Source organism: Arachis hypogaea, chromosome 19, assembly GCF_003086295.3.
Source record: "Arachis hypogaea cultivar Tifrunner chromosome 19, arahy.Tifrunner.gnm2.J5K5, whole genome shotgun sequence".
NCBI classification, from domain to species: Eukaryota; Viridiplantae; Streptophyta; class Magnoliopsida; order Fabales; family Fabaceae; genus Arachis; species Arachis hypogaea.
This window is the reverse complement of record NC_092054.1, coordinates 116,567,254-116,591,146: the sequence shown is the minus strand read 5'-3', so window position 1 is coordinate 116,591,146 and position 23,893 is coordinate 116,567,254. Positions and strand designations below refer to the sequence as shown.

The 23,893-nt window shown below is 37.6% G+C and overlaps 1 protein-coding gene across 1 annotated transcript in view; it reads right to left on the bottom strand.

Annotated features, from left to right (window-relative positions):
- LOC140182325 (uncharacterized) overlaps nucleotides 1-22,990 on the bottom strand; it is a 75,118-nt gene extending 52,128 nt beyond the window's left edge. Inside the window, exons 1-2 of the mRNA XM_072228485.1 lie at nucleotides 22,613-22,990; nucleotides 21,732-22,477 (exon numbers count right to left, since the gene is read on the bottom strand). Coding sequence (XP_072084586.1) covers nucleotides 21,732-22,477; nucleotides 22,613-22,990 — 1,124 coding nt within the window. The remainder of the gene's footprint in view (nucleotides 1-21,731; nucleotides 22,478-22,612) is intronic.
- Between the last annotated feature and the right edge of the window lie 903 nt (nucleotides 22,991-23,893).

The window sequence follows — 23,893 nt, the reverse complement described above, 5'->3', positions numbered from 1 at the left end:
ATTTAGTCTACCTATTTCATTGGTGATATCTTATAAAGGTGAAGGAATTTCCTTTTCCTCCAAGTTAAACAACATCATATTCTTTGGTTCAGATTCAATTAGGTCCTCTTTAGCATTAGTGAGTTTTTTCAAGTTCTTTCCTATCTTATTTTCTACCCTCACTTTTTTTGTCCTCCCTCCTCTTGTTGCATATTCTGTTTTCTTGCAATTAGTGCTTGAGATAGATTTTTTTTCACTATTTGACTCGTTGAAATTTTCTTCTTTCATAGAGAGTTTAAAAAATTTTTTGAGCAAGCTGACATAAGTGAACTTCTTAGGGAGATTTGCATCTCTTACAGGATTATTTGTGCCTTCAGTCATCTTTTCTCCTACTCTTCACCCAACTTTTTCTAATTTGAGTTCCTCCAATATACGATATTCTCTTTATATTCCTTCCAAAATATCTTTTAGTAGAAATTTTATAAACTCAGATATCCAAGATGTCCGTAATATTTACATGTTTCAATTCTTTGATACCTGAGTTTCACATCAAACCTCTTTCCATTAGGGACAAATAAGTTGAGTTTGCTCCTGAGAGATTTTGTGGCATCCAAGTTAATCCTTGCTTTAGCTGTAATACCCGGTCTAATCGAAATTTAGTAAATAATAAGTTAAATAGGAGCGAATATGGTTGGAAGATTTGGCAATTGGAATTTGATAATTTAAATATGATATTTGGATTCAGTGAATTTTTCCGAGTCAGAAAATATAGTTTTCTGCGTAAAAGTGCGCAGTGGAATTTTGACCGGCAGTACCGGCTGAGATCTGTCTGGTACTACAACTGAGGAAATTGATTATGGGTAAATAAGATTAAGAAATGAGGAATTATAATTAGGGAAGGTAGAAATATTTAAAGTGCGATTTAGAGCGCTAATCTTAAAGGTTTTGGCCCAAAATTGGGCCAATGGGCAAAAATAAGTGAACCGGGCCTAAGTGGGCCCAAGACCCAACATATATAAATATTAGTTGTGAGTATTTCAGCTCATTTTACCCTAAAAAGAAGGGTTGGGGCGCTGATTTGAGAAGAGAGAAGAGAAGAGAGAAAACCTAACTCTCTTTGATCTTCAAACCACCATAACTTGAGCTACGGAGCTCCGATTGACGAGCCGTTTGCAGCCACGCGTTGCTCTTCTCATCCTCTACAATTCTATCTAATTTTGGTGGTGAGTATTTCATTCATCTCTGCCCAGTTTTCGAAATTCCCCACTGTTACACGTTTTTGGGTAGTTAGTGTTGAAATCTTGTGATTTTGGGTGTTTAGGAATACTCCAACATGGATTCTAAGTGGGTTCTATCCCTACTTCATATGGGCTGAGGTAAGAAGTGCTCAAACCCTTGTGATTTGTCATTTTTATGAGCCCTAGGTTGATGTATGTATGTGACATTGGTTATGTTAGTGTATTTGGTGATGTTGGGCACAATTGGGAGATTGGTATTGCTTGAGGAGCTTTGGTAAGGCTTGGAGCTAAGGTTGGTGAAGAATTCCAAAGAAGAGGCTCAATTGGTTTGGCTACAAGAGGTACGGTTTAAGTTTCATTTAAGTACCGTGTGTTGTGATGAGAATTCCTAGGCTAGATGCCCCTAGGATTAAGTTTGGATTGTGTAAATGGTTGGTGCTAATATGCATAGTTGATATGTAATGTGAATTAATGATTGGGTTGAGAATTGTGTGACCTTGTATGCTTGGTGTATTAAGAATTTGATGTACTGGGTAATGAGTATTGATTTGTGGTTTATGCATTTAAATTGTGAAAATTGGGCCGGAGGCCGTGAATTTTGGGCCGGAGGCCGGAAAGAGGTAAGAAAGGTAAGTCGATGTGTGCATTGTATGATGGCACAAGTGATTGGATGAATTTCAGATAATGAATATATGAATGATTAGGTTGGTTATTGAATAATAAGGTTTGAGAAGTTGAAGTGTGGAATTTGGTAATTTTGGGTGAAATTATGTAGACGAAGTATGTTTGGTTTGGTTGAGATATATTATGTGATCATATATGTGATTATGATTATTGATGCCTTGATGGTATGATGATGCATTAGAGATATGTATGTTGTGATATATGCTTGGGGAATGATTAAGGTTGATTTGTGGGTGAAATCACGTGATAGTGAGTATGATATTGATTACGTATAATGATGGTTAATTGGAAATGGTATTATTGGAAATTGGGATGAGGAAGGATGTATGACATGATATTATGTTTGTCCTTTAGCCATTTGATTGAGAAGTGTTAAAATGGTTAGATGTGGTTTTGGGAATTTTTGGTAAAGTGTCAATGTGTGAGTTGAGGATGGCTTGATGTGGATTTTGGTACATTTTGATTGATTTCAAAAAAGGTTGAAATTGGCATGTTTTGGTTGATTTTGAAAAGAGTTGAAAATGGCTTGTTTTGAAAATGGCACCTAGTGGTTTTGTATGAAAACATGGTTTTTGGGCATACTTTGACGGGACATAACTTAGACTACGGATCTCTGTTTTGTGCCAAATTTGTTTAGAAATGAAATTGGATCCGGGATGTCCATGCCGTTTGAAGAACGGGTGAAAAATGATTTAAAATGAGAAAGTTATGTCCATCGGAAGATTGGGGGTTGAATCTGTAAATTCTGCAGCTTTTAACTTAGAAAATTTTTGGCAGAATGACCCTCCACGCGTAGGTGCACTTCGCGCGTACGCGTCGTTCTTCAAGAAGGCACTATCCACGCGTGCGCGTGGTGTGCGCGGGCGCGTCGATGCGCTGCACCAAATGCCCAGTTATTTTCCCGAGAGTTGTGCCAGAGTTGTGCCAGTTTTGTGCCTGGGGCACAAGAGCACCCACGCGTACGCGTGGCTGACGCTTGCGCATCGTTTGGCTATTTTTCAACCCGCGCATCCGCGCGTATGACGCTTGCGCGTCGATGAGTTTTGTGGCCATCCACGCGTGCGCGTGGAGTGCGCGTACGCGTGGTCCTGTTTTCATGCCAAAGTTGATTTTTGAGTTTTAAAAGCCAAATCTCATACTTCTAAGCCTCCGATCTCACCTCTTATGTATTAAATCATTCTGATATGCCTAGCAATGAGCTAGGGGATGTGGTAACTTACGAGTGAAGCAAGGGGAAAAGTTATGATCAATGATGATCAAAGATTATTATATGAGATATGGAGGATGACGGTGGAAGTACCGTGTATGCCATGAGCCGGAGGGCTATATTTATTGATAAATGGCCCGTTCTTGATTGGACCATGAGCCGGATGGCTGAGTTATTGCCGGGTTACGGCAAAGCCATTATTGTTTATGGCTGAGTATAAATGCATATATGATTAATGAATGAATATGTTAAATGGATAATAATGAAAAAATATTGAAATGTGATGTGCGACCCCGGGTAGTAGGCAGTGGCGTTGTCCACTTGCTCCGGGTATGAGACGGGAAAGGAGGATTATGATAAACGAGTTTAATCGTGGGGTTTTGAATAAATGTGTATTTGTGATACCTGGGTAGTAGCAAGGGTCGTGGTTCGTCCCGCTTGCTCCGGGTCATTGTCTGAGGATTGATAATAATGAAGGGTGATTATGAATAAATGTTTATTTGTGATACTTGGGTAGTAGCAAGGGTTGTGGTTCGTCCCACTTGCTCCAAGTTAATGTTTGATATTTGGTAACAATGAATGTTGATAATATGAATTGAGATTGAATGAATATATGTTTGAGATGCCTGGGCAGTAGCAAGGGTTGTGGTTCGTCCCACTTGCTCCAGGCCAATGCTTGAGATACCTGGGTAGTAGCAAGGGTTGTGGTTCGTCCCACTTGCTCCAGGTCAGAGATTGTGACGCCTGGGTAGTAGCGGCAGTAGTGGTGAATCCACTCGCTCCAGGTTGAGCTTTTAGACACCCGCCTGGGTAGTAGCCGCAGTAGTGATTATTTCACTGGCTCTGGGTTGAGCGGGCAGTAGCAAGGGGGTTGTAGCTCAAACCTACTTGCTCCGCAAGGGGTGTTTCTGTCCAATGGTTAGCTACCACGACATGTCGGGTTGGCTATATAACCGACAGATGATATCATCAGCCATAGGGCAGGCATTCATCATTTGCATATGTTTGAATTGTTTGGGTTTGCCATTTGTCTTGGATTTCTACATCATATATGCCATGTTACCTGACTATATGCTACTTGTTCTACTTGTATCATGTTTGTGTATTACTTGCCTGTATTGCTTGTGTTTGTACAACTGAGAGGCCCCTCATGCTGGTGTCGGTGGGTGTGAGGGCTGTTCTTGATGGGATGAATTGATGATGCGATTGCATGATGATGTATTGATATAAAACTGCTGAGGTAGAACAACTGGTGATGGTTTTGCTTATGATTCTGAGTCTGATTCGTGGAAGAATCAGCGAGTTGGGAAACATGTGAAACATGAATTGAATTTAGCACTCCCTTATGACAGTTGCCTATTCATGGATTAGCGAGAACCTAGGATGAATAATTGGTGAAGAAGTTTAGGATGCTTAGTGAGTTTTTGTTGCAGTACATTGAATTTATTTGGCACTTTTACCGTACTGGGAACCCATGGGCCCGGGGTTCTCATTCCGTATATATCTCTTGTTTTTCAGATACAGGTCCAGGTGCTCAGAAGTGAGTTGTGGGTCGTCTGAGAGACGGCGAAGATCTTTATTTCCTCTACTTTGTGTTTTGATTAGAATCTCTCCACCTTTGTTTTGGAAAGTTTATATTATGTATTGAACTCTTTGAATTTGCCTATAGAGGCTCTCATGTTTCCTTCGGGAGAGATTAGGATATACTGTTGTCAACTAATTTCATAATGTACTCTAGCCGACCTAAACTTCGCAGGTCGCGACTAGTAGCTATTTACTTATGTTATATATATCTATCTGTTATCTATCTCTTAATCTCCTCTACGCCTTGTCCATATATCGTTTTCGGCTTCACGGTTTATCTTTTGTTGTCAAAACGTGAGAGATACGTCTTCGCGATTTTATTTCTACTCTTTTCAGGCTTCTCGATTAATACTCCTTTCGGAAATTACCTATATTTATATATTAAAAATCCACCTGAGAGTCGTACCACCGTAATATCATTGACTTATGACTCGAGCATAAGGATTTGAATATTAGGGTGTTACATTAGCGATTCTCCATTCTCTTCCCTTTACATCAAAGAAGTCTACCTCAATTAACTCTGCTAAATTTCTTCCTATCTTATGCCCCAGTTCTAGGGTTTTATAGTGTTTTGGCAAATTTCAAAACTAGACGCAGACAAGAATGTTTGAGTAATCCTCATTTTCAATGACCATTCCCTCCTTCCATCTTCGTAGATGTATAATGAAATTTTTTTAAAAGCTAGGGATATTTCCTATCTACTTGTAGCACTTCTATTTTTTTATTGAAGAAGAAATGGTAGGTATTATCCTCATAACCTTTTGCTCTAAATCCCTCTGGTCTTTTTTATATTCACTACAAGAAAAATACCAATTCAGGTACACTTGAAAAGGGTAGCCAAAAGTGAAAAAAATGATGCCTTAGGCTACGGCTACGCTTTCTGGGCTACGGCTACGCTTTCTGGGGTGATTCCTATTCGGCCGTTGTCTATTCTCAAAGGCTACGCTTTTCTGCATCAAGGGCTACACTTTTGGCGTTTGAGAATAGGGTGCGCTTTCAAGTGATGCTGTCCAGGACCAAAGGCTACGCTTTTCAGCTTCCATTTTTACCAGAATAGGCTACGCTTTTCAACGCTACTGCATCACCTGTAAAGCGTAGCCATATTGTATACCATTGCTACTTTTTATAAGTGTAGCCTTAGGCCCCTCATTTTTTTGTATACTCTAGCTACTGTATATAAGTGTAGCCTTAGGTCTCATTTTTTTAATTTTATATATATATATAATTTTAATAATTATTAATACAACATAATATTTAGTACTATAATTACATATATAATAATTTTACATTTTTAATTAAATGAGTTAAATATTATAAAATAAAAATAAATACATAATTATATTAAATAATTTTTTTAAATAATAAAAATTATCTGTAACCAAAATATATTTATAATAATGATCCAAAAGTACTAGAATGATGTTAATTTTAAATATTCATACATCTCATATTAAAATAAGCATAGCCATATCAAAACTATCAATGACTGATATCATTAATTCTTTCTGTACCATGTACAAGTTTCACCAATGCATACTAGTGTTTCACAAATCCAAATTTATAATTCAAAGATAAAAAAAGCATAAGTTATAAACCATAAGATAAAGAGCTATAATTTAAAAAATCATCACCCTGGCAGCTAGACAAAAATCCCCTACCTCCTACAACGCCAAAATCAGAACTGTTGCCACAAAGTTTTCCTATTCTCTTCACATTTGAAAAGTTGAACTCTCCTACACAAGCCAATCTTAAATTATTACTCCTCCAATTACTATTACTACTACATGCAGCAGCAATACCAATCTTGTTCATGCCACTAAACTGCCAAATTGTGTAATATACAATTATTTCATGATTAGGACTAGCACCTAAAAACTAAAATTTTAATATATTATTATCATGTTATACATACTGTATCTGCTATTTTATGTCATACTGTAACATTTTTTTTAAATTAAAACTAATAACTTTAATTTGAAAATACTAATACTATAAGTCTATAACCATAGCTAGTATTATTTGCTTTTTATCTGCATATGAATAAAAAAATAGGGACAAATTCATATATACCAAGTCATCCCATGTTTCTAGTTCATGGTGAAAAGAAAAGAACCAAAAATAGCAATATAACTTTCAGCCATAGCAAACAGAAGTGCACAAAATCAGAAATACAACAACCAGAATTGCACAAACAATTTTCAGCCATAGCAATACAACTCAAGTGTTAAAGTGTTAGTAAAGCCAGCAACATATGATTTCCAACAATAGCAATTAAATTAAATACAAGCAAAAAACTATAGAACTAGGAAAAGAAGGACATACCATATCTATGTTCAGAAAATGCCTTGATCCATGAGCGCTTTATTAGTTCACTTTATGAGAGGAAAAAGAATACTGAATACAAAAATGGATGTCAGTGTTGAAAAGGATCTCGTGTTTTGCATGGAGAGAACGTATCATATTATGAATAAGAGGGAGAGTTAATTTTTATACTCAATGAAATAGAAGACACAGATGCTAACATTTTGAAACTTTTAAATAATTATTATTTTTTTAATTTACTATTAGTTACTTACTCTTCTTAAAATAAATTTTCTACTAATAGTGTTATTAAGAAGGCATCGAAGTTTGGCATTCCATTTGGGCTATGATATTAAGTCATGATGATTATAGTATTACTAAATTACGAATTGAGATTAAGGTATAATAGTCTAAGTTAGGGGAAGGGCGTGAGTGAGGAAGGTGGGAAAAAAAGAAACAGGGCAAGTAATATCTAAATTACAAATTGGTGCAAGTTATTGCTAAATTATGTGCTGCAATAAATAACTAACCTAAAATGAAGTTACACTTCTCTTTAACTTTGATATGTATTGCAGCTTCCTCACTCTCGATCTTTGTGCAGAATGTCTATTTGCCAAGATTCTAATACAAAACAAACAAGAATTTTCAGTCGAAATCATAAAAATGTAACCCCTATCTCACTTGCAGATATCACCTCTGGTCTTATTTGCTTCTCGAACTCATTGTCCGGAGGAGGTTCCTGTAAGCATGCAATTCGTTGAGAAAAAATAACTTCCCGAGTAGCTAGCTATTAAGATATTGATCATACAGCTGCTTTTGCAGGAGTGCTATTCTCTCCATCCTTCTTTGTTACTGGGTTAGATTTCTCTCCTTCGATTTTTTCAGCTGCTTGGACATCGCTCCTTGTATCATTCTTTGCACCAGTACCATCTTTTCCCACATCATCCTACCAAATCAATGAATACAAGTATGTAACCAATAATCCTGGATTATTCTTTGAACCACTAGATGTGAACGAACCTTAGTCTCATTAGTCTTTGTATTATCCTTTCCACTGACTTTGCCTTCCTGGAACAATTCAGTGCCTGACACAGGCTGCACGGATCCAATATCAGTGATGAGAAGGAAGAGCTTAAAGAACCATTGATCAGTAATAGCATACTTCTAAAGTGTGAGTTAGCTCTTAATTCATGTGACACACATATCATTACAAGAAGTCAGAGGAGGAGATATGTGCTCAGTTTTACAGGGGAACAAAGTGAAACAGAATCAATAAACCAACCAAACTAGTAATTAGCAGTTGAATAATTTTCTTTTTTCAACCAAGCATAAATCATCACCTTAGTCACAGCTTCCAGGCTAACAAGGTCTAAGTGGAAGTCAAGCAGTCCAGGCGACCTATCAACTAGAACCTAGAGCCAAAATAGCAAAATGGAAAGAAGGTAAGTGATCAAATGATATAATCCTTTAGTGCAATTGTTATTATACCTTGCAAAGATAGTGCATCAGTGTCATCTTATTGTTAGAAGCATGAGTGTCAGTAAGCTTTAAAAGACTATCCAACTTGAATCCAATTGTAGATCCTGGATAAATTAAATAAATAAATAGTAATCCATAAACTGTAAGTTTACGTTAGACAAGATCTAACAGAATCAAATTAAATTTTAACTGCTGAAAAATTAAGAAGGGCCTGTGATTATCCAAACATAGAAAATTGAGAGAGCTAGAACGATGTCCCAGAGAATGATAAGGACATTAACATTTAAAAGAAAAAAGTACATACCCCTAGCTATTCCTTGGTATTACCCAAAAAAAGAATTTTCTTTATGATCTTCTTCAGCTTGACAGACTTTCGGACCTATTCCCAAGAGAAAATGCAAGAGGCCAAAGAAATGCCAATAACACAGTTTGTTAGTTTCATGCACAATATACCTCTTCACAAGCAGAGTTAACAGCGTTTAAACTCTTCTTAAATTCTGTAACCTGCAAAAAGAAGAAAGCATAAATGAATCAAAAGTTCAAATCCACAAAACATATAGAAAAATATAGCAAGCACCACCATACCTGAGACAAAAATTGAATCTTGAAAGAGAATACTCTTAACTTTGACTCTACTCGTGGCACCTTCATCAGCTCTAAAAATTCATAGCACACACAATCTTCTGGCTTCTATCTGCATTAGCTCTACAAATTCATAGCACACACAAACCACAAATGGTGTTAGAAATAATAAACTCTGTTTGAAGAGGCGACAATTCGCATACTTGAGGCCAATAATCTTCTCAAACAAAAAAGAAAACCCTATTAAGGAGGCAACATAAAACAGAAGCATAACAAAATAAAAAGAGCAAGCTGATGCATTAAAGGCTGTGATATATTAAAGGAAAGTAATCTGGATTTTAAAGCTGATGCTTTTGCCTCAGTCTCTTTCATGTTAAAAGCCTTAGTCAGCTCCAAAATATCTCTAAATCAGACTGATTAATAAGCATGAAAAAGGCAAGTATCAATAGATTATAAACCATGGCAGTTTGTAAAAACATTGAATATCAAAAAGGAAATGGCATTCACAAGTTATAATGCAGTCAGGACATAAAATAAAATAAAAAAAATCAACATAAAACTTAATTAGTGATGATTGACGAACGGATTTCTGCTGGTAAAGAATTCACAAATAAGTTCTCATTGCTAGTATAGTTTCTAAACCAACAGAGAATCCTTTCGTACAAAAACTTTGGTTGTCACTTAAGCAAACCCAATAAAATTAATAACCAAAGTATTTAAACCTCGGGTCATCTCTCAAGGAATTGCAGGAAAGTGTGTTATTATTGGTTATGGGTTTTTGTTTTCTAAGAAATTTTAAGAGTAGAATAACAGAAAAGTAAAGGGTTGTGAATTAAGGCAATATAAATTAAAAGAGATTTATATAATTAAATAAAAAGCCTTGACCGGGGGAAGATTAATTGGAAGTTCTATCCTTGTTAGATTTTCTCAAGTGTAGTATCAAAAGGTTGTTGTTTTCACTTAGTTAACCCTTACTAAATAAAGGAAAGTCAAGTGATTGAGCTAACTCTTATTCGCAAATTCTAATCCTCTCCCTTGAGAAGGACTAGCGTTAGTAAATAGAGAGTTAGCCAACAACTTCTAATTTAACTAATCACTTGAGCATTCCAACTCAAGGGTCTCCTTTTAATCAACCCCAAGCAAAGTTGGGAGTCTACTCTGTCAACATGAATACCATCTTCATTGTTTTATAAGAGAAGTAAAAAGGGAACATAGTAATTAAATTTAATTGGAAGTAATTAAACAAATAATAAAATTTAAATGGAAACATACTTCTTGCATTAATAAATTCTAAAAACAATCCAATTGTAACTCTGAACAAAGATTAAGGATATGAAAGAGTAAGGGAATAAGAAAATAAACTAGAATGATAAAGACTTGACGGAGGTAGTAACTCCTTGTAATATCCAACTCAAAAGTATAAAACTAGGAATCCTAAATCCTAGAGAGAGGAGAGAGCCTCTCTCTCTAAAAGCTACATCTAAAACCTAAATTGTGAATAATTGGAAGTTGTCTGAATGAGTGAATGATTCCCCCACTTTGTAGCCTCTAATATGTGTTTTCTGGGCCGAGAACTGGGTCAAAAATAGCCCAGAAATTGCCCCCAGTAAATTCTGATACGTCCAGCATGCAGTTTTGTCACACGTACGCGTCATCCACGCGTACGCATGGATTGAATTTTCTCCAGGTCACGCGAACGTGTGTTCCATGCGTTCGCGTCGCCTAACAGCATGGCAACTATTGCAAATTATATAACATTTAAGGCGTTAGACGTTAGCTTTCCAACGCAATTGCAAATTATATGATCGATTGAGTGCGAAGAGGTCAGGGCTGACAGCATTAGCAATTCCTTCAATTTCTTGTATTCCTTCCACTTTTGCATGCTTTCTTTCCATCCTCTAAGCCATTCCTGCCCTATGAACCCTGAAATCCCTTAACACACATATCATGGCATCGAATGGTAATAAGAGAGGATTAAAATTAGCTAAATTAAGACCAAAGAAACATGTTTTCAATCATAGCACATAATCAGGAAGGAAAATGTAAAATCATGCAATTAGTATGAATAAGTGTGCAAAGACTTGATAAAAACCACTCAATTGAGCACAAGATAAACCATAAAATAGTGGTTTATCAATCTCTCCACACTTAAACATTAGCATGTCCTCATGCTAAGCTCAAGAGAAGCTATAAAGAGTGAAGAGGAATGGTGAAAGTTATGAAATGCAACCTAGCTATATGAATGCAACTAAATGCTAAGATATTTTTACCTACTTGGTTGAAAGTAAACAAGTTCTTCATGACAAACATAAATCATATTCCACTAATTCAAATCATATAATAAAAGATAAGTACACTTGTAAGAAGGTAACTCATGAAAGCAGGGAACATAAAATCAAGCATTGAACCCTCATTGGTAGTGTATATGCACTCTAATTCTCTCAAGTGTCTAGGGTTAATCACTCTACTCTTCTCTAGTCATACTTTCTAGACTTTGTTCATCATCTAACCAATCAACAAAAATTTAGTATACCAATGCAAACATCATGAGGTCTTTTCAAGGTTGTAATAGGGCTAAAGTAAAGGTGAGGATATATGTATGGCCAAGTGAGCTATAATATGAATCTTTGACTAACCTAAGCTCTCAGCTAATACACACACACTATGTAACTCTAATTCATGCCTAGCTACTCATAATTCTCATTTTTGCATCACATACTCATGTACCAAATTTTTCTTTAGTTTCACCACATATGCATTGATCTTTTATTAAACTTAGCATTGGGGTAATTTTGTCCCTTTATTTATCTATTTACTTAATTATTTGAATATTTTTTTTTGAATCATAACAGCATAACATATCAATGCACATGAGTTTTTAATTTTTCTGGTCTCATATGAGTATGCGCCCAAATTCCCAATATTTTGTCAATAGAACACTGTACACTTTCATCAACTCAAGTTCCCATAATTCTCCACACTTAATTGACACACAATCTTTATCTTAAGCTAACCAAAAATTCAATTGGGGTAATTAATTATTTTTCCGCTTAAGGCTAGTGGTATGGTAAAATATAGAACAAAGGGGATTAAAAGGCTCAAGGTGGCAAACAAAGGTGATTGAAAGAGTAGGCTATTTGGGATAAGTGAGCTAATAACAAATGATGGCCTCAATCATATGCATGCATGTAAATGCACTAAACAATGGACATATAGAATGGAACAAATATAGATTACAATCATAGAGAAGAAACACACAAGAATAAAATATTATGGTTAAATAGTGTAACCATGTAATCAAGCTCAAATTCTCACAGGTTGTGTGTTCTTAGCTATAATTCATGTTCTAATTTACAATCCTCAATCAAGTTTAACCAAAAAATTTTAATTTAAATTAGTGAAATATTATAAAATAGAGTCTTGAAAAGAAATTTATTACTTTAACCAAGTAGTGGTACAAGAACATGCACAAAATCAACAAACATGCAAATGCAACAACTAATTTATAATAGAAAATTAAACATTTGTGTTGAGACGAAATAGCTAACCCACGGAAGTCAGTATCGACCTCCCCACACTTAAAGATTGCACCGTCCTCGGTGCATGCTAAGATGTGCAAGTGGATGGGTTGCTACAACTGATGCTTTTCTCCAAAGAATGTGCAGATGGACTTGTCTGTCGTCCCATTGAGAAGCTTTTCCTTTCCCTTCTCGGTGGCCATCCTGAAAGAAGAGGAAAAAGAAGAAAAGTAACCCAAAAACAAAGATAGGAAACAAATAAAATATGATTGGGTTAATGCCAAATAATGAGAGTCTCAAGTACATGGTAGCTACAATATGCAATTGAGAAAATAGTGGAAGCAAATGGCATATCAATGTTTCAAAAATTTGCAACAAAGGGGAAGAGTAGGTAATGAAAGACAGTATAAAATATTACCCAACAGTGTAAAATAAGTCACTAAACACCTAAATAATACCAGAAAAGATACAACAGTTGAATAAGAACATTTAACACCAATGGTAAAATAATAAATTTAGAAAAGAAAATAAAAATATGCACAAAATTAAAATGCAATGAATGAAAGTATGCAAATAAATTAAGTAAAATAGAATGAAAGTGAAGAAGGATGAAAAGTTAAAGAGATGAAGAAGAAGAAGGTAAGAAAAGGGGGAAGAGAGAAGTAGAAAGGAGAGAAAAAAGAAGGAAGAATTGAAAAACGGGGCACGACGTGCACGCGCAGGGCATGCGTGCGCGTGAAAACTGCATTAACCATGGGATGCGTACGCGTTGCCCACGTGTACGCGTTGGTGGTCTGAAAGCGAAAGCACGCGCACGCGTCAGGGACGGGTACGCGTGGGTGATTTTGTGCCTCCAGCACAGTACCAGCCCGAGACCATCACAACTCTCTGTTCAGTACGCTTTTACGCCGATTTTCATGCCCACGCGTACGCGTCGCTGACGCTTACGCGTGGGTTGAACTTTCTACACGGGACGCGTACGCATAATGTACGCGTACGCGTCGTGTGGCTTGTGCGCCACGCACCCCTCCCGCACATCTCTCGCGCAACTCTCTATTCATTGGCGCATACACAAATGACGCGCACGCATCGTGGACGCTCGCGCGTCGATCTTCTTTTTTTTATGCAGAATGCAAAATGCAGCATGCAGATGAATATACAGAAATTATGAATGAACACTAATAAAAATAAAATAGAATAAAATAAAATAAAACTAAGACTGAAAAGGAACGATCATACCATGGTGGGTTGTCTCCCACCTAGCACTTTTAGTTAAAGTCCTTAAGTTGGACATTTGGTGAGCTCCATGTCATGGTGGCTTGTGCTTGAACTCATCCAGGAATCCCCACCAGTGTTTGTAATTTCAATAGCCTCCGGGATCCCACACAAGTTGCATAAAGCCTTCAAGCAAGTTAAACCAAGTGACAAGGCCCTAAGAGTGGTGATTGCTAGAATGAATTCCGGGGTCCCAAACCTTGCTTTTGCACCCGTCTTCTTGTTGATCATCATTTTTTCACTTAGGTGGTGAGCAATTGGAATTCTCACTGAGACATCCAAACAACTTCCTAGACACATTCAATTGAGAATTGTACCAACCCTTGTACTTTAATTTAGAGCATGCAGCCATATTGAACCTTGCATGACAATTCCTACCACTAACCATCTCTCTCTTGCTCTTAAAGCCACAAAGAGCTCTAAGTTGACAATCTGTCTCAAGTAAACCATATTCAAGTAGAATAATTAAGCTTAGAGATGAAAGGTTTACCCACTTGAATGAAGGAATGGATGGTGATGGCTTTGGGGGAGAGGTCTCCAACAACTTTGGCAAGGTGATTTCCACCTCCATTCCCTTGAGCTCTTCCTTGACAACTTCCACCTCTTTGCCAGCTTTTTCAATTTCAACCTCTTCCTCTTGGTATCTTTCTTCCAATTCAATCTCTTCTTCATTACTTACCAAGAGCATGGGAGGTTGTGTTTCTTTTTCTTTAATCTCCATCTCTTGATCAACCTCTGCAAAGTCTTCAACCATGATATGTCTCAGAGGTTGTACACCCTCCTCAACATTAACATCAAACACTTTGGAAGGAGGCTCTATGACTGGACTTTCCCATGGAGGTTCCGCATCTTCTAAGTCTGCAACTGCTTCTTCCTCTTCAATAATTGCTGCTTTGTCCAATTGTTTTAGTATAAAATCGTACTCCTCCTTGATGATTTCCTTTCCATGATAACTCCCTTCAACTACTCCTTCATCTTCAAGGGTCTATCCTATCTTCACATTTTGGGCTCCTCTTGCTCTAAGATAAAATCAGACTCCTCCTTGATGTCTTCCTTCACTAATTCTTCAACCACTCCTTCGACTTCAAGGGTCTCTACTACCTCCACCTGTAGGGCCTCCTCTAGCTTCTTATGAATTATGAATTCGCAAAGATGATCCCTTCTCTCTTGTTCTATGTCAATAGTATAACTGGGATCATCTTGCTCTTGGATTGATGGATGTAGGTGCTCTTCCATGGAGGGTGGTGATGGGATGGGGAGATCATTATGTGGTTGAAAAGGAAGCGCACTAGAGTTTGAAGGTTGAATACTAGAGGTGGAGGGTTGGTCTCTGCGGGATATAAGATTTTGGAGTTTAGAGGTGAGACCAATGAGATTAGAGATAAGTATGTTATTATCCAATGGAGGTTGGGGTGGATAGAAGGGTTCATTTGTTGGGAGAGAGGGCTCAGAATATGGAGGTGGTATTTTTTGATAAGGATATGGAGATGGCGTATATTGAGGTGGTGGTTTTGGGTATGGTTCATATGGTGGTTGGTGTGGTGGATAAGGGTTGGGGTCATATGGAGGTGAATGGTTGTAGGTGGCTTGTGAGTATGGTGGTTCAAAGCTATGTTGAGGAGGTGGTTCATAAGCGTATGGCGGGGCTTGTTGGTAACTACAAGGGGGTCCACCATATTCATCATCTTGGTGTGCACCCTGGAATGGCTCTTGACCAAAGTAATTTGGTGGAGGTTGGTTGTCACGAAAAGGTCCACCATAACTATTGTCTTGGTATGCATCATAGAATGGTTGTTGGTTATAGTGCATTGGAGGGGGTTGTTGCTAAGAGGGTTGATCAAATCCTTGTGGCTCCTCCCATCTTTGATTGTTCCAACCTTGATGCATGTTCGCATTATAGCGCCCATTCCCTACAACAACATTGGAACCAAACTCGTAGCGACAGGGGTGAGAATTCATAGTAGCTAATAAAAATAAAAAAAAAACAAAAACAAATAAACAAGTAAAAGCAAATATTTACAATAACCAATAATAAGGCACACGTTTGTAATTCCCCGGCAACGGTGCCATTTTGACGAAAAGATTTCTGCTAGTAAAGAATTCATAAATAAGTTCTTGTTGCTAGTATAGTGTCTAAACCAACAGAGAATCCTTTCGTACAAAAACTTTGGTTGTCACTTAAGCAAACCCAATAAACTTAATAACCGAAGTATTTAAACCTCAGGTCATCTCTCAAGGAATTGCAGGGAAGTGTGTTATTATTGGTTATGGGTTTTTGTTTTCTGAGAAATTTTAAGAGTTGAATAACAGAAAAGTAAAGGATTGTGAATTAAGGCAATATAAATTAAAAGAGATTTATATAATTAAATAAAAAGCCTTGACCAGGGGAAGATTAATTGAAAGTTCTATCCTTGTTGGATTTTCTCAAGTGTAGTATCAAAAGGTTGTTGTTTTCACTTAGTTAACCCTTACTAAATAAAGGAAAGTCAAGTGATTGAGCTAACTCTTATTTGCAAATCCTAATCCTCTCCCTTGGGAAGGACTAGCGTTAGTAAATAGAGAGTTAGCCAACAACTTCCAATTTAACTAATCACTTGAGCATTCCAACTCAAGGGTCTCCTTTTAATCAACCCCCAAGTCAAGTTGGGAGTCTAGTTTGTCAACATGAATACCATCTTTATTGTTTTATAAGAGAAGTAAAAAGGGAACATAGTAATTAAATTCAATTGGAAGCAATTAAACAAATAATAAAATTTAAAGAGAAAAATACTTCTTGCATTTATAAGTTCTAAAAACAATCCAATTGTAACTCTGAACCAAGATTAAGGATATGATAGAGTAAGGGAATAAGAAAACAAACTAGAATGATAAAGACTTTACGGAGGTAGTAACTCCTTGTAATATCCAACTCAAAAGCATAAAACTAGGAATCCTAAATCCTAGAGAGAGGAGAGAGCCTCTCTCTCTAAAAGCTATATCTAAAACCTAAATTGTGAATAATTAGAAGTTGTCTGAATGAATGAATGATTCCCCCACTTTGTAGCCTCTAATATGTGTTTTTTGGGCCAAAAAATGCGTCAAAAACAGCCTAGAAATCGCCCCCAGCGATTTCTGATATGTCCAGCACGCGGCTTTGTCACGCGTATGCGTGGATTGAATTTTCTCCAGGTCACGGGTACGTGTGTTCCTCTCATGCGCGTCGCCTAACAGCATGGCAACTATGGCAAATTATATAACATTTTGAAGCTCCGGATGTTAGCTTTCCAACGCAACTAAAACCGCCTCATTTGGACATCTGTAGCTCAAGTTATGATCGATTGAGTGCGAAGAGGTCGGGGCTGACAGCATTAGCAATTCCTTCAATTTCTTGTATTCCTTCCACTTTTGCATACTTCCTTTCCATCCTCTAAGCCATTCCTACCCTATAAACACCCTGAAATCACTTAACACACATATCATGGCATCGAATGGTAATAAGAGAGGATTAAAATTAGCTAACTTAAGACCAAAGAAACATGTTTTCAATCATAGCACAAAATCAGGGAGGAAAATGTAAAACCATGCAATTAGTATGAATAAGTGTGCAAAGACTTGATAAAAACCACTCAATTGAGCACAAGATAAACCATAAAATAGTGGTTTATCAACGATGTCTTGGCATAATTAGAAATCAACCATATATCTTGGTAGCTTCCACGATGATTCTGGGCAGCTCCAGTGATGGTGGAAGACCTTCAACAGCAGCCAAACAGAAACGTTGGTTCCCACAGCAGTAATGAAAGTTATAGTAGCACAAGGAATCCAAACTCAACGAACTCAAGGGCAAAAATAGCTCAGGGCAGTGGACGTTGAATATGATTAGGACGGTAACAGGGCAGTAGCAACTCACCCCCGCTAGTGGCTCCAATCGCAGCAACTCCAAATCGACGGCAGCAGCGGCTTGAACGGCAGCGGCGACGGAAGCTCAGTGATAGTCGTGGCTCCAGCGACAAGCCCTTGTAGTGGTGGCGACAGATCGACGGCTCAGGGTGAGGGAAGCTCGACGGCGCAGCGACATGAGCACGACAGCGGCTCCTCGCAGCTTCGTGGGTGGTGATGGCGACAAGTCTGGCTTCGATGGCAGCGATCGTGGGTAGCTCCTCTCGAATCTGTCTGTCTCTTTCTCTCTCATGTGCGACACGTGACGGTGGCATTCGACGGCAAGGAGGACGACTTTCCGCAGCTCTGAAGGTGGCTGATGTGTGGAAAACGATCCAACACAAAACTCACCAGCAAGTGCACCGGGTCGCATCAAGTAATAATAACTCACGGGAGTGAGGTCGATCCCACAGGAATTGAAGGATTGAGCAATTTTAGTTTAGTGGTTGATTTAGTCAAGCGAATCAAGATTTGGTTGAGTGAATTGTGATTTGCAGAAATTAAAGTGCATGGGAAGTAAAGGGAATGGGTAAATTGCATGAAATTAAAGAGAACTGAAATTTAAAGTGCTGAATCTTAAAGAACAAGAAATTAAATGGCAGAAACTTAGAACGCAAGAAATATAAATTTCAGAATCTTAAAGTGCAAGAAATGTAAATGACTTGAATTGTAAAGGGAATTGGGAATTGGATTTGCAGAAATTAAACAAGGGAAAGTAAAATTCAACAAGCAGAGGAATAGAAGATAACTTGGATTGAACCGGATCTAAAAACAGAATTGTAAATGAGCATGAAAAGCGTTAAACAGAGAAAGTAAAATGAGAATTTAGATCTCAGGACTCAAGAGACTAGAAAACTAAGTCTAGATCTCAATGCCTTCCTAGATCCAACAAGAACAATTGCAAAGGAATTGTAAATTGTAAATTGAAGAATAAGTAGAAGACAGAAGAAATTAACCAAAATGGAAATTCAATTATGCAATAAAATGAAACAGAGAGATCTCAGGATGAGATTGAAACAGATTTCCTTCAATTCTCCAACCCAAGATCCAAGACAAGGAAAGTAAAGAGTGCTGGGCAAGAACAAGGAAGAAGAGAGATCAATTCTCCTCCCAAATTCTCTTGAATTAAAACAACAATGCCATGAAAAGTAAAGTGAGCTCTCTACTAAGTGTACTAATCAAAACCGAAAAGAAAGCCTCCTTTAAAAACTCAAATCCTATGCTATTTATACACTTTCTTCAAATGGTCTTCAAGCCTTCAATTGGGCCTTTGCTCTTGATGGAATTGGGTTGATAGAGGCCTTGGTTGATTGCTCTTGGAGTTTGGAGAAGAACCGAATTGAACCGGGTTTGGAATCATGTAAGCTTGAGTAAAAGTTTGAGTAAAAGTTTGAGGCAAACTTTTCCTCAAACTTTTCATATCAGCCACCCCATTTTGCTGCTACCAACGTTTGAGCTAAAGTTTGGGGTCAAACTTTTGCTCAAACGTTGGCCTCCCCTTGCACACTCATGGCGCCAACGTTTGCCAAAAAGTTTGAGGCAAACGTTGGCGCAAGCTTTTGCTCTCCAAGGTGTGTTGTTCATGGCTCCAACGTTTGCCAAAAAGTTTGAGGCAAACGTTGGCGCAAACTTTTGCTCTCCAGGGTGTTGATTTTTGATGCCAACGTTTGCCAAAAAGTTTGAGGCAAACGTTGGCTCAAGCTTTTCTCCCAAAAGTTTGAGCTAAAGTTTGAGGCAAACTTTTGCTCAAGCTTTTTGCCCAAAAGTTTGCACAAAAGTTTGAGGCAAACTTTTGGTCCAGCTTTTTGCTCCCTGGTTCATTTTTACTTATTCCAAAAGTTTGAGCTAAAGTTTGAGGCAAACTTTTGCTCAAACTTTTTGTCCTCTCTTCCTCCTAGCCATTCCTTCTTGCTTCAACCTTTCTCCAAGCTTTCTTCACCTATCATTAATAAACCAAACACATCAAAGCTATGCTCAAAATCATGAGATATTCATTCTTTCATAATATGTGACAATTATAGCATAAAACCTCATGAAATTGTATTAATTCATCTATGGTTGATTAAATCAAAGGAAGCATGAAAATCTACCCAATTAGCTTGCTTATGGCTCAAGAAAGTACATAAATCAATTGAAAATAAAAGAAAAAGGCTAGTGAAACTAGGCTAAGATGACTTGTCATCACAACACCAAACTTAAAGCTTGCTTGTCCCCAAGCAAGAAAAGATTTATTGAGAAGAAAGAATGAAATGGAAGAGGATGTTCATGCTAGTAGAGTGTTATTGGTAGTTCATGGGGTTTTATGTGGATATGTAAGCACTGACTTTTTATTGACTCTTAAGCCTAGAAAGTTTCCTTCAAGCTTCAAGTAACATACTGCTATGACCTCTCATTATTCCTTTATCCTTGGCTATTATTTTGTTCATAAGCTTTTTTGAGTGTCATGTGTAGCAAGTTCATTTTCTTTTCTTTATACTTGACACATTATTCACTATAGACACTTGGCTCACATTCCTTCTTAAAACATTGATGCCCAGCACCTCTTTGGGCTACTAAATGCCTTGTAGTTAGGTTGCTCTTGATAGTGGACTTTCAGCTGATGATCCCGGGTTAGTTAACCCAAGTCACCGAGTGTTGATGCACTCCAAAGAGCTTAATAATCCAAGCAGATCCTAGTACAAAGACACCACAGGCATATATTCTAAGGTTCAAGCTATTGGTGTCCAGCTTTGTTTCTTTTTGTTTTCTTTTGTTCTGCCACTCTTTGGCTATTTCTTTTTCTCCCCTTTTTTTTCTTTCTTTTTGTTTTTCTTTCTAACCAAGGATTTTTATTTGATTGAGATTCATAGACAGTAAGCCACTTTCTACTTAGAAGGAGACATCCTAGTTCTTTTATTCACTAAAGTGAGCTATCATACAATCATACACATACCACCACTTACTTTTATTATACTTCTATCTAACAGAGAACTATCTCACTTCACCTTCAAACATTTCTTTTATTGAATTAAAGATGCAGGGGACAAAACATGCTTTTAGTCAAGTGGAAGTAAACACACAAGCACACACATAGACTAGCTTACTTATTTTAAGTGTGATTCTACTTGTATTAGATGAACACAAAACACAAGTCAAAACATCTTTCAACAGCAAGAGTTAAGTGTAAATACAACCTATTGGTTTGCAGTTCCTTTGTCCTTCCTTCTGTTGTCCCCTTTTGAGTTATGATGCATAGTGTCTTCAAATGGTGGTGAATTCCCTGCACAATTCTCAAAAGTTGCTTGCTTCTCAAGCCCTTAGATGACCAGTTAGTATGCATGAATTGAGTGTGGCTTGTGGATTTAATTTGGTGTGGGAACACCAAACTTAATTTCTTGCCACTTTTTTGGATACAGCAGGTTAACTCTAGGCAAAATCTTGTGTCCTTGCTAAAGATTATGAAGTAAAGACTAAAAAGCAGTGGTTGAATAATCTGTTTGATTGCTTGGAACTAGCAATGTGCAGGAAGTTAGAATGTGCTTTTGAATGAGGTTTTGGTGGAACACCAAACTTAGAATTCTCCATTCTCCCTTAAGTTGTTTTTGGTGTGCAACACCAAACTTAGCTCCTTGCAATACATATCAATTATTCAACATTTTTATTGAAAAAGCTATGAAAAGAAAACTACCTCAGGTTGGGTTGCCTCCCAACAAGCGCTCTTTTATTGTCACTAGCTTGACATCCTTCAAGTCCTTTCAAGAAGGCTGTAGGTTCTGGACCTCTTTTTCCTTATCCCATTGTCCTCCCACGTACAGCTTTGCTCTGTGACCATTTGCTGTGAATTGATTCTTTGTTGCTTCATCTAGCAGTTCAATACTCCCGTAAGGAAAAACCTTTGTTACCAAGTATGGGCCAGTCCACTTAGACTTCAGTTTGCCAGGGAAAATCTTAAGCCTTGAATTATACAGGAGTACTTGCTGTCCTGGCTTGAATTCCTTCTTTGTGATCTTCTTGTCATGCCACCTCTTAGCTCTTTCCTTGTATATCTTAGCACTTTCATAAGCTTCTAGCCTGAATTCATCTAACTCATTTAGTTGTAACAACCTTTTCTCTCCTGCAGCTTGGGGATCAAGGTTGAGGAGTTTAGTGGCCCAAAAAGCTCTGTGTTCAAGCTCTACAGGGAGGTGGCAGGATTTTCCATACAATAGCTGAAAAGGTGACTTGCCAATAGGAGTTTTAAAAGCTGTCCTATATGCCCATAATGCATCCTCTAGCTTCCTAGCCCAGTCTTTTCTTGTGATTCCCACTGTTTTCTCTAGGATCTTCTTTAATTCCCTATTTGCTAGTTCAGCCTGGCCGTTAGTCTGAGGGTGGTAAGGTGTGGCTACTTTATGGATTACTCCATATTTGTGGAGGAGTCTCTCCATCTGTTTGTTGCAAAAGTGACCACCACCATCACTAACAAGACCCTTGGGTACTCCATATCTTGTGAAAATGTGCTTTTTAAGGAATTGGAGGACAATCTGTGCATCACAGGTGGTTGTGGCTATTGCTTCCACCCACTTTGATACATACTCTACTGCCACCAGGATATATCTGAAAGAGTAGGAAGGAGGAAAAGGTCCCATGAAATCAATGCCCCATAAGTCAAACACCTCCACTTCCAGGATAAAATTTTGAGGCATCTCATTTCTCTTTTTCAATCCTCCAGTTCTTTGACATTCATTGCATTGGTGAACAAACTTTCTGGCATCCTTGAAGATGGTTGGCCAATAAAACCCACTCTGTAATACCTTTACAGCTGTTCTCTCTAGTCCAAAGTGTCCACCATATGCTGAGCCATGACAATGCCATAGTATGTCCTTCATTTCACTTTCAGGGACACACCTCCTAATCATTCCATCAGAGCATCTCTTGAATAGAAAAGGTTCATCCCACAAGAACTTCCTTGCTTCATTGAGTAATTTCTTCATTTGTTGCTTGGAAAATTCTTGAGGTATCTTCCTTCCTACCTTGTAGTTTGCTATGTCAGCAAACCAAGGTGTTTGTTGAATTTGGAAAAGATGTTCATCAGGGAAGTTCTCATTTACTTGATGTGGTTTGTCTTGCTTAGCTTCTTGTGGCACTCTTGATAGATGATCTGCTACTTGATTTTCACTTCCCTTCCTATCCCTCACTTCAATATCAAATTCTTGTAGCAGCAACACCCACCTGATAAGCCTTGGCTTTGAATCCTGTTTAGACATTAAATACTTGAGGACAGAATGGTCAGTGTATACTATAACTTTTGAGCCGATCAAGTATTGTCTAAACTTATCAAATGCATATACAATTGCTAAAAGTTCTTTTTCAGTGGTGGTATAATTTTTCTGTGTTTCATTCAACACTTTGCTAGCATAATATATGACATGATACAATTTGTCCTTCTTTTGCCCCAGTACAGCACCGATAGCAAGGTTGCTTGCATCACACATAAGTTCAAAAGGTAAATTCCAATAAGGGGGTGTGATGATTGGTGCTGTAATGAGCTTTCTCTTGAGAGTTTCAAAGGCATGTCTAAAATTATCATCAAAAATGAAGGGAACATCATTCATTAGCAAATTGCTCAATGGTTTTGCTATTTTTGAAAAGTCCTTGATGAACCTTCTGTAGAAGCCAGCATGCCCAAGAAAACTTCTTACTGCTTTCACATTAACAGGTATAGGGAGTTTTTCAATAACTTCTATTTTAGCTTTATCAACTTCTATACCTCTACATGACACTTTATGCCCAATAACTATTCCTTCCGGAACCATGAAATGGCATTTTTCCCAATTCAACACCAAATTGGTTTCTTGGCATCTTTTCAAAACAAGAGTTAAGTTATGCAAGCAAGTGTTAAATGAATTGCCAAAAACAGAAAAATCATCCATGAAGACTTCTAAAAATTTTTCCACCATATCAGAAAAAATAGAAAGCATACACCTTTGAAAAGTGGCTGGGGCGTTGCACAGCCCAAAGGGCATCCTTCTATAGGCAAAAATTCCAAATGGGCATGTGAAGGAGGTATTCTCTTGATCCTTGGAGTCCACCACTATTTGATTGTAACCCGAATACCCATCCAGGAAGCAATAATAAGCATGGCCTGCTAGTCTTTCCAACATTTGATC